The sequence below is a fragment of the Papio anubis genome, chromosome 4, assembly GCF_008728515.1.
Source record: "Papio anubis isolate 15944 chromosome 4, Panubis1.0, whole genome shotgun sequence".
Classification (NCBI taxonomy): Eukaryota; Metazoa; Chordata; class Mammalia; order Primates; family Cercopithecidae; genus Papio; species Papio anubis.
Genome location: NC_044979.1, coordinates 91,590,542 through 91,608,482, shown reverse-complemented (window position 1 = coordinate 91,608,482; position 17,941 = coordinate 91,590,542). Strand labels below are relative to the sequence as shown.

At 38.7% G+C, this 17,941-nt stretch overlaps 1 protein-coding gene across 2 annotated transcripts in view; it reads right to left on the bottom strand.

The window, feature by feature from the left end:
• Nucleotides 1-250: 250 nt before the first annotated feature.
• SP4 (Sp4 transcription factor) overlaps nucleotides 251-17,941 on the bottom strand; it is an 83,948-nt gene continuing 66,257 nt past the window's right edge. For both annotated transcript variants that reach the window (XM_003896221.4, XM_009203264.3), the window contains exon 6: nucleotides 251-4,038. In XM_003896221.4, coding sequence (XP_003896270.1) covers nucleotides 3,791-4,038 — 248 coding nt within the window. In that variant the 3' untranslated portion in view covers nucleotides 251-3,790. The remainder of the gene's footprint in view (nucleotides 4,039-17,941) is intronic.

Here is a 17,941-nt window from a genome sequence, read left to right as displayed (position 1 = left end):
TCAGGTCTTCCTACAATTTCCTAACATTGATTGCTTAAAATATTTAAGTAAAAAGTGTCTCTAAATCAAATTTTAATTTCCATAAATGTCTAGAGCAATGGCTACAAATTAACATGCAATTTGAATTGGTGTTCTTTGGCGGTATGTTCAGATAAATGGTGACCAGATCTCAATACGAGGAATTATGAAGGGTTGCCAATGTGTTCTCCAGTGAGAAGCATTTAACTCTCCAGTGTTCATGATAAGAAGGTTGATAGTTCAAATAATTTATTGCTGTTTTATAGTATACATAATTAAATGAAACATGTTAAACTCAAGGGAATTTTTAATAGGTTACTTGCAATTGTTATTGCAGGCAACAACTTGTACATGATTTTATTTCCAAATCCACAAAAAACAAATTTTATACAAATCAGCACTGTAAAAATGTCAATTACAGCCCCAGAGGCTTTGCTGGCAGAATAATTGTCTAAATTCTAGAATATGGGAAACAGGTTTTTTTCTGGATTCTTCTTTTTTTTTTTCATTTTCTTTTTTTTTTACAAAAAAAATTTACAAGTGAAATGTTACTACAAAACTTTTTATAAGGAATTTTTGCAAAACATTTACATTTTACCATCAACTATTTCTGTTTTAAAATCATTATGTAGATTTAATACCCTATGCTGCACATCAATTTATGTGGGATGACAACTTAGTGACATGCATAAAAAAACACCACAAGGCATTAAAATGGAGACTTAAATACAAATATTGTTGCAATAAAACAGTTATAAAATTGAAAAATAGGACCTAAACATCATGCTTATCTAAGTTTGACAAATTAACTTTTTCTCCTAGATTACACATTTTTATTACTGCTCTCATGAGAGTGTGATAAATAATGACTTAACATCAAGTTCTAATGTAATCAGCAACACATACACAAACCTAACCAAAGAAAGTATACTGTAAGAAAAAACTATTCTAACACTGGAGTTTTACCATGATAAATACATAGCTTTGCACTGATAATTACAATAAAGAAAAGTTTTATAACAGTGGTAAAGGGAATGAACAGTGAAATGCCATTAAACAAGACTCTACTGCACATCTGTGCCCTATTACTTATAACAGCTATATCCCACTGAGTCAAATAAAGGACATTGAAATTTACGATTCTTCTAAAGACAGAAAAGTAGACTCAGAATGGTATGCAGAACAGACTGTCAAAATATTTCTAATTTCAGTGGTGAAATGTGCACCTGCTAACACAAATTAACATATTTTATATGCTATAAAGCTATCCAGATTCATTTCATAAATTTATAATAGGCCTCATTGTTGATTAAAAAATAACTTCATTTCTAATGGACATACATAGGTTTGCATTAGAACTGGTTCATGGAATAATGATGCAGAGTGTTGATACTTGGTATTAACAACAACAAAAAGTGTCACTCTGAGGAAACATGATTAAAACATTAAGAAAGTTTCTTTGCGTAAAAAAATTTATAGCACTGATTGTGTAGCATAATGATAGATAAAATATATATTTGATGTTTCAGCTCCTATATAATAAAATTAAAATTAACACTACCAAATGCTCCTCTGTACCAAACAAAACAACAAACCAATTCTGATGTTTTAAAGCCAGATACATCAGTTGTTAAGAGTACATTAAATAAAATATACAAAACAATTTACAAAATCCAACTAAAATTTAAAGACTCTGTTACAAGTCTACAAAAGCTTTAAGAAACTTGAAATTTATAACCACAGTGTAAAAATTTTTTTTCCTTTAATCTCAAAGCTTTTTTATACAAACTGAAAGCACAAAAGACCTTCAGTTTTATATAACGCTACAAAGGGCTGGCCTAAAGTGTACATAGTGTAAACAGTGATCATTACAGTATTTCTCCTTCATCAAAAATACAAGAAACATCACAATTTTGGAAGATAATTCGCATGAGTAGTACTTTTCCTGAAATTATAGAGAATGCACAAGAAAACACGTACCTATATTCAAACAGTCCCCAAAGTAATGATGTTAATAAATTGAGCAGGTAGGTAAAAACTTTAGTTTTCAAATGGTCAATTTCACTGATTATGATTCTGTGTAAATACTTTTTTAAAACATAAAATATCCTTATTAATATTTAAGTTACTGGTATAATCCAGATTTTTTCATATGAAACTTTTGGCCATCTTTCCTAACAACACCATTTCCTAGCCGGGCACCGTGGCTCATGCCTGTAATCCCAGCACTTTGGGAGGCCGAGGTGGACGGATCACCTGAGGTCAGGAGTTTGAAACCAGCCTGGCCAACATGGCGAAACCCTATCTCTACTAAAAATACAAACATTAGCCAGTGGTGGTGGTGGGCGCCTGTAATCCCAGCTACTCAGGAGGTTAAGACAGGAGAATCGCTTGAACCCGGGAGGCAGTGTTTGCAGTGAGCTGAGATCGTGCCACTGCACTCCAGCCTGGGCAAGAGTGCGAGACTCCATCTCAAAAAAAAAAGACCCTTTCCTGTAAGACCCTTGCATAAACCATATATTTTTTTCTTTAGTCACTTACTTCACTGAAAATTATTCTGCCTTTTCAAAAATAAAAGTTTTGCTTCATAATATATCTATTATATATTAGGCTAATTTTTAGGGAAAATTCAGTTATTGATGTAACATAAAAACATTACTGTGTTATAATTTCTAATTACCTTCTAACACAGCACTAGAAATAAAATGGAACTGGCCAATTTTTAGTAGAGGAAAACAAGAATTACAATGTAGTTAAAAGATAATTTTCTGCTGGCCTTGGAAAAAAGTATAATTCTTTCTTTGGCTACCAAGTCAAAGCATAAAGAATTCTGCACATTGTCAACATAACTCATATTTACAAAATACGAAACTACAGAACAATTTACACTCTATGCAAATATTTCCAATATAAACATATTAAATGAAATTTTGTGGTTCAACCTACGGTTAGGAATATAATCAATCCTAACTTCAGAACATTGCATGTTAAGATGCCTCATTTTATTTTTCTGAAGCTATGATGAGTTTTGTTTTAACATTTTTTCCCCAGCATTTTCCTAAGGTGTCAACCTTAAATTTAACCTAAGATTTAACTCTAAGTTCCTCTTGTGTCTCCAAATGGAGAAAGTAATTGGACTTCACTGATTGTCTGCATACACACTACTATAATGTAGTGGTAATAAAGATCTGAGATGTATCTCAGATTACTGTTTTGGAACTTACCTAATTCAGCTGTTGAAGAATTTCTAACATTTAGAAAAGACGGCCAAAACTATTTTCGGTTGATTTTCCAAAAATCAAGCTAAGGAAATACGGTATTATCCTTATCATCAGTTAACTATCTGTTTTCTGTGCTATAGAGAAAAAGAAAACACGTAAATTTATTTATGACTGAATTTATAACAAAGTACTTTCAAAGAAAATAAGTTCAATTAAGGTCCAGCCTGCAAACTACTAAGGTCTTTTTAAACATGTTAACAAATGATATTAAGAGATGGGAAGATTCTGTCTAAAGGTTATGTGATATATTTCCAAACAACTACAACTTATAGTATGGAGGAAATACTTTTCTGTTTCCAGTACATCAGTTTACTTTTTGTATTTTTTAAAATTCAACTCTTCATGTGTTGACCCCAAACCCTGGAATACTTAAAGAAGCCAAGAATGAAAACATAATTTCCTACTCTGTAATCCACTTGACCAGCCCATTTCCAGATTTCAAAGGTGTGTAAACAAGTGCAGCACTAGAGGTCTCTGTTATAAATAACTTTTCAGAATTCTTCCATGTTGGTTGAAACATTGGGAGTTGCTGGATTCGAATCTTGAGAAATGGCTGCAACTGTGACAATTCTTGGGGAGCCAAGCACCTCTGTAACAGATGAGTCCAGTTCTCCCGAGGTAACAATGGCAAGAGCTGTCCCACCACCTTTTTTATTCTGGTGCGTTTTGACATGTTTGGAGAGATGATCACTCCGCATAAACCTTTTAGAACATTCCGGGCATTCAAATCTCTTTTCACCTACATAGAAAAACAGTAAATGAAGTTATACACATTTTACTTAAGTGAAATTATAATTTTTAACAATCTTCCTTTTTGTACAGTTTCACTAGTTGCAAAATATTTTATTTAAAAATGTTATGAAACAAGCAATGCAAAGAGAAAGACCACGTGATTGCAACAAAAAGACCTGAAGTTTAAGTCCTGCTTCTGCTATGAACTGGAAATAAAAGCTGGAGCAAGTAAATAGCCACCGGACCCTCAGTTTCCCATCTACAAAGCAAGAGGGTTTTTAGCAGGCAATGTAAATATCTCTATCAGATGTAACAAATATATATAATGTTCAAGGCTCATGTCCACTGTTCTTCCAAACTGCTAACCTGGGTTTTAGTTTTAATCATGGTGGCATGAAATATCTTAGAACTATTTCAAATAAACTAAGTTAATAATTTAATAGTGTACTGAGTTCTTTACAAGGCAAAAATGGGAGGCAGGCACATGCTACATTTAGAATTTAATAGAGTTTTTAGGTTTCATAAGATAACACTTAGTTTCTGTTGTCCAAAGAAATTCTTAAATATGCTTTCTTCAAAATATAACATAGTTCTACTGGACCAACTTCTTTGTTTTGGAATAAAAGCTAGTTTAATGTTAACTAAAAAGAAAAAAGCCATTTTGTTTTTGTGTATAATAAATGAGGCATATCAAAATTCGGTTAACTGGTTTATCCTGATGTGCTCAATGAATAACTGTTAGCTGTAGATCTTCCCTCTAAAATTGTTACTTAAGGGACTGAAATGTTGTTTTCCCAGTCTGATAAAACTTGGATAATAAGTGATAGGGTTTGGCTCTGTGTCCCCACCCAAATCTCTCTTGAATTATACTTCCATAATTCCCACATGTTGTGGGAGGAACCCAGTGGGAGATAACTGAATCATGGGGGTGGGTTCCCCATACTGTTCTCACGGCAGTGAATAAGTCTCACAGGATCTGACAGTTTTATCAGGGATTTCTGCTTTTGTGTCTTTTTTGTTTCTTTGCCTGCCACCATCCACATGAGATGTGATTTGCTCCTCTTTGCCTTCTGCCATAATTGTGAGGCCTCCCCAGCCATGTGGAATTGTGTCTTTATCAGCAGCGTGAAAACAGACTAATACAATAAGAAAATTCAATTTGGATAATTTCTTTTCTTGGCCCTGCTTCTGACTCACCAATAAAAAAATCTATAGGCTCAAGTTGGTCCACATCAGATACCCTCTCTTTTTCTTTATATTCTCTTTTTCTTTACGTGTGTGCTTTTACTTTTTCATACCCTTTGAAAAAACCGTTAGTCTTCCTTATTATTGTTATAAACAAATATTAAAATTCACAGGACCACTGCACTCAATACAATATTGTATTAAACATCCATGTGAAGTAACACAAAGAAGTTGCACCTCCTTGTCATACCACACACCAAAATACATGCTATAAAGATTTAAAACTATTAAAAAAAAAAAAAAGGGAAAACATTTCTATAACCTAGAGCTTGGCGATACTTTAAAAAGTACAACAGGTTATTTAGAAACTATAAAGGAGAGAACAGACAAATCTGACTACACAAAAATACAATACTTTGTATGACTTAAGATCCCATAAAGTTAAAGGAGAGAAAAAAAAAGATCAACAGAAGCATAAAAACAATGTGATAAAATTTAACACATTTTGATAAGCACTCTTGGCAAATCAGGAATAAAAATTTATTCTTTTACCTGCTAAAAGTCATTGGCACCCTATACCCCTATATATAATTAATGGAGAAACTTCTGAACTATTACTTTATACATCAGAAACAAGACAAGAGTGCTATTATATATATCATTACTATTTTCAACATAATATGAAACATTCTTACCAAGCCTACATATCAGACAGTAAAATGAAATGAGGTACAATCATTGGAAGGAAAAAAAATTGAAATATATTATTATTTACAGTTATTATTATTTACATAAAAAATCTGAGAAAATAAACAATTAGAATAAATTTGTCAAGTGGCAAGATTCATGATCAATCGATAATAAGCAACACCATCCATTAATTACATAAATCAACATGTAATGCAAATGTTGAGACTACAGTGAGCCACTGCACTCTAGCCTGGATGACAGAGCCAGGCCTTGTCTCAAAAAAAAAAAAAAGTGTGTAGACAAGGCCCTGACCCCAGGTCAGACACAAACTCTATGCGAAGCCACACTTGGCAAGCCTGGTCTTGGTATCTTACTCCAGGGTCTAGCTAGGTTCCAACAGGAGGAACCTGGAATTTCTCTGTACAAAGGTGGAGGTAGTGGCCTACTTTAAAAAAAAAAATGTATTTGGGCTGGGCACGGTGGCTCATACCTGTAATCCCAGCACTTTGGGAGGCTGAAGTGGGTGGATCGCCTGAGGTCAGGAGCTTGAGACCAGCCTGGCCAACACAGTGAAATCCTGTCTCTACTAAAAATACAAAAAAAAGTAGCTGGGTGTGGTGGTGCACACCTGTAATCCCGGCTACTTGGGAGGCTGAGGCAGGAGAATCACTTGAACCTGGGGGGTGGAGGTGGCAGTAAGCACTGCATGCTAGGAGATAAATTACCTGCTATAACTGCCCCAGGTGTGCCTGCCTACCAGACACCCCATCTTGCAAGACCACCATTAAAAGTCTCGCTTCCATTGCTCGTGTCTCCAAGTCCATTCTTTGGGTTTGGACAGGTGAATGTGTATGTCTCACAAACCTGGGGGCCTGTCTGGGATCTCTGTATGTGCATGGAGTGGGACTCCAGCTGAGAGGAGAGAGGCGTCCCACCCGATTTAGGCGGCCCGCTCTGTCCGGGCGTCCTGGCTCCCCACAGAAGCCACAGACAAACCTGAGACTGTTATTCAGGAGGCAGCAGAGGTGACACAGGGAGAAAAGCAGGCACTGCAGTAACCAGGCAACCTTGTGTAGGAGCCAAGGGAGGAAAATTGGACTATAAGTACTGTCTTGGTGGTTGGGCATTTTCAGAGGTTGAGTGAGTGTGACTGAGATGTACCCTAGATTTGAAGCAAGAGCAGAGTCTCAATCCATGGTTCTGTTCTCCCATGAGGAAAATGGACAAAGAATGGTGGGAGAATGGATGAAGTGATTCTCGGGGTGTGCAAGAAACCTCCAGTAGGGGGTGCTGAGAACACAGGGAAAAGCTCAGACACTGACTGACTGAAAATGGGAAACCGAAATTCTAGGCCTAGGGGACAAGGGAAAGAGGGAGCCAAAGAGACTCCCTCTGACATTTACCAGGATAGTCCTATGGCCTAAGTTTGGCTCAGATTAAAAATTGGGTGTGCCAAGCTTTAATTCTCTTTTTTTTTTTTTTTTTTTTTTGAGAGGGAGTCTCGCACTGTCGCCCAGGCTGGAGTGCAGTGGCCGGATCTCAGCTCACTGCAAGCTCCGCCTCCCAGGTTTACGCCATTCTCCTGCCTCAGCCTCCCTATAGCTGGGACTACAGGCGCCCGCCACCTCGCCCGGCTATTTTTTTTGTATTTTTTAGTAGAGACGGGGTTTCACTGTGTTAGCCAGGATGGTCTCGATCTCCTGACCTCGTGATCCGCCCGTCTCGGCCTCCCAAAGTGCTGGGATTACAGGCTTGAGCCACCGCGCCCGGCCCAAGCTTTAATTCTCTATGTGAATAATAAAACCCCAATCTCACAAGAAGAGATGGGTTATGCTCTCTGCTGGACCAAGGAATTAGCCCCCATATTCCCGCTTAAAGAAGAAAAAGAGCCTAGTAAAAACCCCTCACCCGGTGAAAAGCCCTGGGACCTCCTGTCATGCATGCCCCTCCATACCTCTCAAAAAATAGGGGACAGGAAAGTCAAGGGGAAGCAAGAGGGTTAGAAGAGGAAAGACCTGGATACCATGGAGGTTAAATCAACTGTTCCTCTAAATCTTTATCCAAATTTAAGAAAAGAACTAGAACACTGTAAGAGGGATATTGAGAACTTCCCTATTCCTTCCACACAGCAGGCACCTAGCATGTTCCCTCTTAGGGGAGTTCCCATGGGACAGGGAGAGACTGGCTTTGTAAATGCTCCTTTTATACTGAAATTAGGAATTTCAAGAAAAAAATGAAACCACTCCCAGAAGATCCCCTCAGTTTAGCAGACCATCTGGACCAATTCCTAGGATCCAGTTTTTATACCTGGGCTGAAATGATGTCCATCAAGAATATCTTGTCCATAGGAAAAGAAAGGGGAATGATTAGGAGAGTGGACATGACCATCTGGGAGAGGCAACACCCTCCCAGGCAAGGAGTCTCACCAGCCGAACAAAAATTTCCAAATGTTAATCCTGAATGGGACAATAATGATCCCAGGGACTGCGCCCAAATATAGGACCTTCGGGAACTGATAATTAAAGGGATCAAGGAATCCACTCGTAGGACACATTCAAGATTCAACAAGCAAAAGAGGAAACTCTCTCTGCATTCCTACATAGGCTCAGAGATCAGATGAGAAAATGCTCCAGATTAGATCTAGAGGACCCAGTAGGGCAACGTCTTTTGAAGGTTAACTTTGTAATTAAGAGCTGGCCTGACATTACCAAAAAATTATAAAAGATTGCTGGATGGAAAGAGAAACCAACTGAGGATTTACTGAGGCAAACTCAGAAGGTCTTGTAAGGCGAAAGGAAGAGAAGCAGAAACAAAAAGCAAAAATCATGGTTTCCACTGTGGAAGAGGTATTCAGAAAAGGGTTACATCAAGATCCCCCACTTAGGAAACAAGGGAATTATAGACTTCGACACGAAGAAAGAAGGGAAATGCAGGGAAAAGGTCCTAAGACTATGAGTGGATGTTGCAAGTGTGGAAAGACAGCACATTTTAAGAGAGGATATCCTAAATGGAAAAAAGAAAAGGTGATACCCTTCAAGACAGTTGATGAAGACTGGGGGGGGGGGGGGGGGGCGGTGCGCGGGGCAGGAGCTCCTTCTGAGTAGGTCCCACCAGGAACCCTCAATAAATGTGAAGGTGGGACCTGAGGGAAGAAGTGACATTTTGATTCATACTGGGGCAGCTCACTCCTCCCTAATTCACCAAGGGGTACTCTGTAAGGAAAAACTGACAGTATCAGGGATAAAAGGGGAGGGATTTCAGGTTCTAATATTTAAGAAAATGTTAATTACATCAGGACCAAAACAAACTGAGGGGTCACTCATATGTTCCTGAAGTAGGAACTAACCTCCTGCGTCGAGACTTGATTGTGAGATTGGGTTTAGGATTAGGAATAGAGGAAGGACAAATAAAAGTAATGATGAGCCTCCTAACAGAGGAGGAAGAAAGAAAAATTAATCCCCTTGTGAGGGTTAGGGAAGGCAACAGAGGGTTAAAAATCACACCCTTACAGATTAAACTAAAACAACCAGAAGTAGTTTGCAGAGAACAATATCCCATTTCTACTGAAGGGAGAAAAGGTCTCCAATGGTAATAGAGGGATTGATTAATGATGGACAATTAGAACCCTGCATGTTACAATACTCCAATTCTCCCAAAGAGCCTGACGGGTTGTATAGATTGGTGCAAGACCTAAGGGCTATAAATCAAATTGTCCAGACCTACCACCCTGTGGTGCCTAACCCCTACACCCTCTTTAGTAAGATACCCTATGAACGTTAAGTGGTCCAATGTGGTGGATCCAAAAGATGCATTCTGGGCATGTCCCCTAGACTTTAGGAGTAGGGAAACTCTTTGCCTTTGCATGGGAAGATTCTATAACTAGGAGAAAACAACAGTACCCCTGGACTGTGCTGCCACAAGATTTCACGGAAGCCCCAAACGTATTTGGTCAAATCTTAGAAAAAGTCCTGGAATAATTTCAACCTTCCAGGGGAACACAGTTGTTACAATACGTAGATAATCTTTTAATTTCTGGGGAGAGGAAGGCCAAGGTATCAGAAGACACCACAAGCTTAATTTCCTAAGAGAAAGGGGATTGCGAGTCTCTAAGAACAAACTGCAGTGTGTAGAAAAAGAAGTTAAATATTTAGGACATCTGATTAGTGAAGGGACGTGAAGAATAAACCCAGAGAGAATATTGGGAATAGTGGGTCTGCTTTTGCCTAAGACAAAGAGAGAACTCCAAAAATTTTTAGATTTAACTGGCTACTATAGGTTATGATTTGATTCATATGCTCAAAAGACAAAGATTCTATATATCAAGTTACTAGAAGAACCTGATCCCCTGCATTGTCCTCAAAGGAAATTCAGGTGGTGAAAGAGCTAAAGCAGGCCCTCATTCAGCCCCGGTCCTGGCCCTCCCATCTTTAGAGAAACCATTCCATCTGTTGGTAACAGTGGATCATCCTTGGGGTCCTCACTGAAACCTGGAGAGGGAAGAGAGAATCTGTTGCTTTTGTCTCCAAGCTTCTTGATCCTGTCTCTCGGGGGCAGGCCAAATGTGTGCAAGCAGTGCTGCCACAGCCCTGCTGCTAGGAGAGTGGAAAGTTAACATTTGGTGGGGCCCTAATAGTAAGTGCCCTATACCGGGTCAGGAATATATTAAACCAAGAGCTGGGAGATAGTTTGGACAGATTCTCAGATTCTAAAATATGAAGCCATATTAGTAAGAAAAAAAATTATTTGCTTGTAACCATAAATATTTGCCTAACTGCAGCCAATTTCCTATGGAAAGGAGAGGAGAACAAAGACATCAGACCAGAACTGCTTAGATATCATAGAATAATAAACTAAAGTAGGACCAAACCTTAGGGAAGCTCCACTACATGATGGGATAAGGCTGTTTGTGGATGAGTTGTGACAAGTGATAGATGGCAATGCTGTCACTGATGGTAATAAACACTCCTTATGTGAGAAAGGTAGATTACCTAATGGCTGGTCAGCCCAAATCTGTAAATCATATGGTCTTAACCAGGCCATAAAGTTCCTTAAAGCCCAAGAAGGCACTATATATACTGATTCTAAATATGCTTATGGGGTAGTATACACTTTTGATAAAATCTGGACAGAGCGAGGTCTAATAAATAGCAGGGGAAAATAACTGGTTCATGGGGGAACTGGTCAAACAGGTTTTAGAAAGCCTCCTGCTTCCAGCAGAGGTAGCCATAGTTCATGTAAATGGTCATCAGAAAGGGAACACTATAGAAGCTACAGGAAACAAGCTTGCAGATGAAGCTGCTAAGCAAGCTTCTCTGGACAAAGAAATTAGACTACATAGCCTGCTCCCAGACATCCCTCAGCTAGTATGAAGGCCCCAGTTTACCAGAGAGAAAGAGGAAGAATTAGACCGGACAGGGGTCACTCAGACTGAAGATGGCAAAAGGGTACTTCCTGAAATAAGTAAATCCCTAAGAAGAAAACTAATATCTATATTACACAAATGGAGTCAGTGGGGACCCCAGGCTTTGTGTGATACAATACTTAGAAATTATGGGTGTGTAGGGATTTATACTCTTGCTAAACAAGCATGTGGAAATTGTGTAACTTGTCAAAAGATAGACAAAAAGGTGATTAGAAAAGAGGAAGACCTCCCGGAGTAAGACCACTTCAAAGCATTCAAGTAGATTTCACAGAAATGCCCAAAGTAGGAAGACTAAAGTATTTACTAGTGATAGCAGATCACCTTTCAGGCTGGGTAGAAGCCTTTCCCCTTCCAACAGCCACTGCTGGGAATGTGGTCAAAATAGTATTAAAACAGATTGTACCTAGCTTTGGACTGGTGGAAAATATTAATTCAGACAATGGGAGTCACTTTACCTCAAGGGTGTTAAGGTGAATTACGGAAGGTTTACAAATTACATGGGATTATCACACCCCTTGGCATCTCCCTTCCTCTCGAAAGGCAGAAAGAATGAATCAAACTCTCACAAAGCATATCATCAAACTCATCTTAAAAACTAAAATACCTTGCACCAAATGCCCCCCAATAGCACTCCTTAGGATTAGAAAAGCCCCAATAAAAGACTTGGAATTGTCCCTCTATGAGTCATTATATGGGCTCCCATATTTGGGCAGAGCTACAGATCTTCTGGCTATGGAAACCAAGGATCAATTCTTAAAGAAACTATATACTGGCCCTATACTCCACCCTGTCATCCCTTAGGTTAAAAGGACTTCTGACTCAAACTTCACCTCTTGAGTTCATGGTTCACCACTTTCAGCCTGGTGATGTGGTGCAGATTAAGACTTGGAAAGAAGACAAGCTCCACCCAAGCTGGGAAGGTCCCTATCAAGTGCTCCTGACCACTGAGACAATCATGTAAACAGCTGCATGAGGTGGACTCACTATACTCAAGTCAAGGGACTGGTAAAGGAGACCCTGGAAAGGTGGGGAAAATACCAGTGGAAAGTGCATGGGTCACCTGAGGAACCCTTAACTCTGAGAAAAATCTGAAAAGAAAACATGGACTGGCCCCAGTTCTGGAAGAGTCTTGGTTATATGGGTTAGGGGCAGATATCACAGGGAAAGACCCCCTAGGGTGATTTATTCTTAAACTCATCAAAAACTCAACCCTCCATGTGCCTGGTACTACTCCAAGCCCAGGCCTTAGTAAACACTTTAGTCCACCAAATAATGATCCTAAAAGGCTAAAAATAATTGAGGTAAAGGATGTAAAGCAAACCTCAAAAACTGAGGGTATGGGGATGTGAATGCCTGGGTTGAGTGGGTCAAATTTCTGGTACAAGCCCTGAACAAGAGTAATTACTATGCATGTGCTGCGGGAGGACCTCAGGCACAGGTGGTTCCATTTCCCCTAGGATGGAATAATGATACTGACGGAATGCGTTCCATGTTGGCTCTATACCAAGACAATGATGCATGGGGAAATGAGACTTGTAAGAGTCTGTCACTGCTCTTTCTCGCATTGCAGAGAGGGGTCAGAACCCCTCATTCTCTACAGGGAATATCAACTACTCCTCTTGCCTCTCTAGTCAGGGGGCAGAGTTCAATAAGCCCATGGGAGAACTCTCAACTTGTACCCACATCCTAAGCATCACAGGTGAGTCAGGCAGGCAATGGCAATTACTCAGTTCTCCATACACCACAGCTGATGTCTGGTGGTATTATGGGAAAAAAGGAGGATAAGTTGTTACCATCCAATTGGACTGGGACTTGTGCTTAGGCCAGTTGGCCATTCCCTTCATCCCGGTATTTTGTAAGATACCTGAAAATACACACGGCCACCAAAACCAGAGAGATTTGACATATCTTTTGATCCCAATATATATGTTAACTCTATAGGAATTCCCAGGTGGTGCCTAATGAATTTAAGGCCCAAAACCAAATAGCAGCTCCGTTTAAGTCAGCACTCTTCTGGTGGTCAACTATTAAGAATGAGGACTGGATTAACTACATACATCTATTATAATCAACAGAGATTCATCAAGTATACTCGGGACATCTTAAAAGGGGTGGCTAGCCAGTTAAATGCCACCAGCCAAATGGCCTGGGAAAACAGGCTTGCGCTAGACATGATACTAGCAGAAAAAGGGGGCATATGTGTTATGCTGGGTGGGAAATGTCGTACTTTCATTGCCAACAAAACTGCCCCAGATGGGACTATCAGAAAAGCTTTACAAGGACAAACAACTCTGGCCAATGAACTGGCAGAAAATGCTGGAATTGACGACCCATTTATGGGCTGGCTAGAAGACTGGTTTGGAAAATGGAAAGAATGGTAGCTTCAATCCTTACATCTCTCATAATTGTGGCAGGAGTCTTAATAGCAGTGGGATTTTGTATTATCCCTTGTGTGGGGGAACTAGCACAGAGATTAAAACAGCTATTAATAAACACATGCCCATGACATAACCAGCAAAACAACCTGCTACTATTAAAAATGAAATTAAACTCACTCTCCTATGAAGGAGAAAGTAAACGACATCTAGAGCAATTCGAGGACAAAAAGGATTTAGACGAAAATGACACCGAAGGAAGTAAACAGAAAAGAGGAGGGAATTTGTGAGAAAATGTTTTAAATGATCTATTTTCAAGGCATGATAAATCTAAATACTGGCAACTAGCCTGCAGATGTAACAAACCACACGGCTCATGCACTTAGAAGGTCACAATGAGCAAGCAGAATGTAGAGAACGGGTCAGCCCATAAAAGGGAAGAAAGTTTCATTATTGGGAAATCAAAACTTAAGCGGGGAAGGGAAAGTTATACCCTTATTAGGGGGATAATGAAACTTAGACAATGTCTGGGAAGACTGTAACCCCATAATACTTGACCAATAAATTAACTGCTGTAACTGCCCTGGGTGTGCCTGCCTACCATACACCCGATCTTGCAAGACCACCATTAAGTCTCGCTTTTGCTGTTCTTTGTGTCTCCAAGTGAATTCTTCGGATTCAGACAGGTGAATGTGTTTCTCACATTAAGGAACATGGTAAAAGGGACTATGCAGATTTAGCTAAGGTTATGGAGCTTAACATAAGGATATTATTCTGAATTATCCAGTAGCGCATAATTACATCAACTCTTAAAAGCAAAGAGCTTTCTTTAGCTGGAATCAGGGAGATCAGAAGTGTGAGGGGAAACATGCCCTGCTGTTGCTGGAGGGGGCCACACGGACAGTATGAGAAGGAGTGTGGGCAGCCTCCAAGTGTAAACACTGGCTCCCAACTGCCAGCTGGCAAGGAAACAAGGACCTACATTCTACAACAGAAAGGAACTGAATTTAGCTGACAATTCAAATGACTTTGGAAGCAAGTTTCTCCCCAGGGCCTTCAGTAAGGAATGCAGTCCCACTGATGCCTTGATTTTGGCTCTGTGAGAAACTAAGCAGAGCACCCAGCTGAGCCCCCTTGAACTCCTGACCTAGAGAAACTATGAGGTAATAAATGTGTGTTATTTTAAGCAGCTAAATTTGTGGTAATTTGTTGTGGCAGCAATAGAAAACTAATCTAGTTACGTATGATATAACCTTATAAAAAATGTAAAGCCCAACAAATTATAGCTGACCTAATATATGGCTCAAGGTATGTAAAACATCTTCATTACAAGTATCCAAAGTATGTCAAGAACAAATTTCAAATTTCATTTCTTCATGAAAATCTCAATGTAATTTTTAATAAAGAAATTTTTAATAAACTTGGGTATAGGAAAAAAATGCTTCTTTTGTCTAGAATATCTAAGAGAATATCATGCTTTATCACATTAAGAAAATGTAGCCTTTTAAAAGGATTTAAATATAATGTTCATATTTAGAAACTACATTACACTACTTACTATTATAATATTCTTAACAGTAATTTCCCTTGGAAAAAATTTGCTGAGATTACAAATGGAATGACAGATTGGAATGGATGAGTGGAATAAATCAGATCTTTTAAGCTTTCTGTATCTGAAGCACCTATCAAGAGTCAGCTATCTAGCTGTCAGAGTTCTGCCTAAAATCTGTTTTTCAAGTTGCTACTCTCGAAACTAAGCTACTATAATGTATGAAACATACTTTTTAAATTACTAATGCTATTTGTAAGTTTGTCATTTGATAATATATCTCCATATTTAGAAATTAAAATTAATTTCAAGAGCAAATTAAGGTAATGTATTAGCTTCCTGGGGCTTCTATAAGAAAATACCACAAACTGGGTGGCTTAAAACAACATAAATTTATTTTCTCACAGTTCTGGAGGCCAGAAGTACAAAATTAAGATCTCAGTACAGCCTTGCTCTCTCCAAGGACTCCAGAGAAGAGTCCTTTCTTGCTTCACCCTAGCTTCTGCTGACTGCTGGCAGTCCTTGGCATTCCTTGGTTTGTAGCTGCACTGCTTCAATCCCTGCCTTTGTCTTTGCCTGGGCTTTTCCCCTGTGTCTTCTCCTCTTATAAGGAATCAGCTACTGAGTTTAGGGCCCACCCTAATCCAGTATGGCTTCGTTTTAACTTCATTTCATCTGCAAAGACCCTATTTCCAAATAAGGTCACATTCACACATACTAGGATTAGGATTCAAACAATATTTTAGAAGAAAATTCAACCCACTAAAGGGACATTTTTTAATGTGTGGCATTTAGAGACCCTAAGACCAATCCTTTCTCTTCCTCCGCAAATTCCTATGTAATTTGAAGACAAGGATGAAGTCCTTTATGAAAACCCACTTCCACATAATGAATAGTAAATATATTTTTTATTCCTTATGACTTTCTTAACAGTTTCTTTTCTCTAGTTTACTTTAAGAATCTGGTTTATTATACATATAACATGTAAAATATGTGTTAATTGACTGTGATCGGTAAGGCTTCTAGTTAATAGCAGGCTATTAGTAGTTAAGTTTTAGGGGAGTCAAAAATTACACACAAATTTTCAAATGCATGGGGGTTGACATGCCTCACCTCTGTGTTGTTCGAGGGTTAACTGTAATCATTTTTGAATCTAAGGACTCAAGTTATTCAAACTGAGAGCCATGTAGTTCCTGAAATCCACCAACACCCCTACCTGAGTCCCAGTCTATCAGTCCCTCCTACACTCTCTTTCTTACCTATGCAGCATGGAATATCTAAAGTCTTTTCATGAGTACCCTAAATTCTCCAGTATCATTTACCTAGGGGGGAAAGTAGATAGTTGCCCTTGGTATACACTAGGATTGGTCCCAGGACCCCGTGGATCCCAAAATCATTTGATGCTCAAGTTTCTTATATAAAATGGTGGATACAGCATTTGCATATAACCTACACACATCCTCCCATATACTTTAAATCATCTCTAGATTAATTTTATGACTAATACAATATAAATAGTTGTTATGTTATTTAATTTATATTATTTTTCATTGTTTTTATTTTTTTCAAAAATTTTCAATCTCTAGTTGGCTGAATCTGAGGATGTGGAATCCACATATAAGTAGGGCTGGTTGTAATAACGGAGGAAAGATGATAATTTGAGAAGTCGTGCTTCAATTTCCTTGAAGTAGAAAACTGAGAGTAAGGGAGGCTGAAAGGGAGTGACAAGGGATATAAGAAGACTTGAGGTTTAGATAATAATTAAGTTAATGAGAAAACCGACAAGGAAGATTGATAGGCAGTTCTGAGAAACTGGTTGAGATTTGAGACCATGAATTTATAGGGACACCAATTTGCATAATGAGTGATTTTTCATTTTTTCCTGTAGCAATTATCAACTCAAATATAGAAGCTCTTTGGTTATTTCATTATAAATGCTTTATTTAGGCTATTTAATCCACTTTAATAGTTTTAACTATCATCTATAAATAGATGACTACACCAAGATCCAGATTCTGAAACTCAGCTGTGAATTAGACATTTCCTGGATGTGCTACAGACAGCATCATTCAACATGTCACAAAGAGAACTCATCAACACAACACAAGGGTCATTCTAATCCTTATGATGCTTCAGAAAGAAAGCGGGGCCAGAAGCAAAAACAAGAGATGATATCACTGAACATGGTGAAGAACCTCCAAAACTTTGCTCTTCCATAAAAGCAACAAAAACCTGGGGAAAAAAAATGTCAAAAGCAACCATTTCAGATTCTGGCAATTAATCAAGGCTTGCAGCAATCCACGGAAGTGTTTATTCAAGAAAAATGGCTGAATTTCTGTAAGAACAGCAAGATTTGTGGTATTTTAACTTACTAGTCTCATTTTCCACTCTCCAGCGCTGTGGCAGCCTTGAAAAGTAACAGCCAGAATTCTTGGCAACGTCTGGCAGCCACCAGAGGGAGTGGAACACAGTTGAGGCTCTTTCAAAGCCTAATTCCCAATTAATCATTCCCTGAAGACTCCACTTATAAAACTGTCATATTTAATCTGAGTCTGTGAGGTAGCCCTATGTGAAATGCCTTCTCCCAGAAGTAAGGCAGGGCATGTGTTTGTCTAAAACAATTAGAAGCAAGTATTTTAACTTCATGGATGCCCAAAACAGGGGATATTATTTGGGACAAACAACAGAC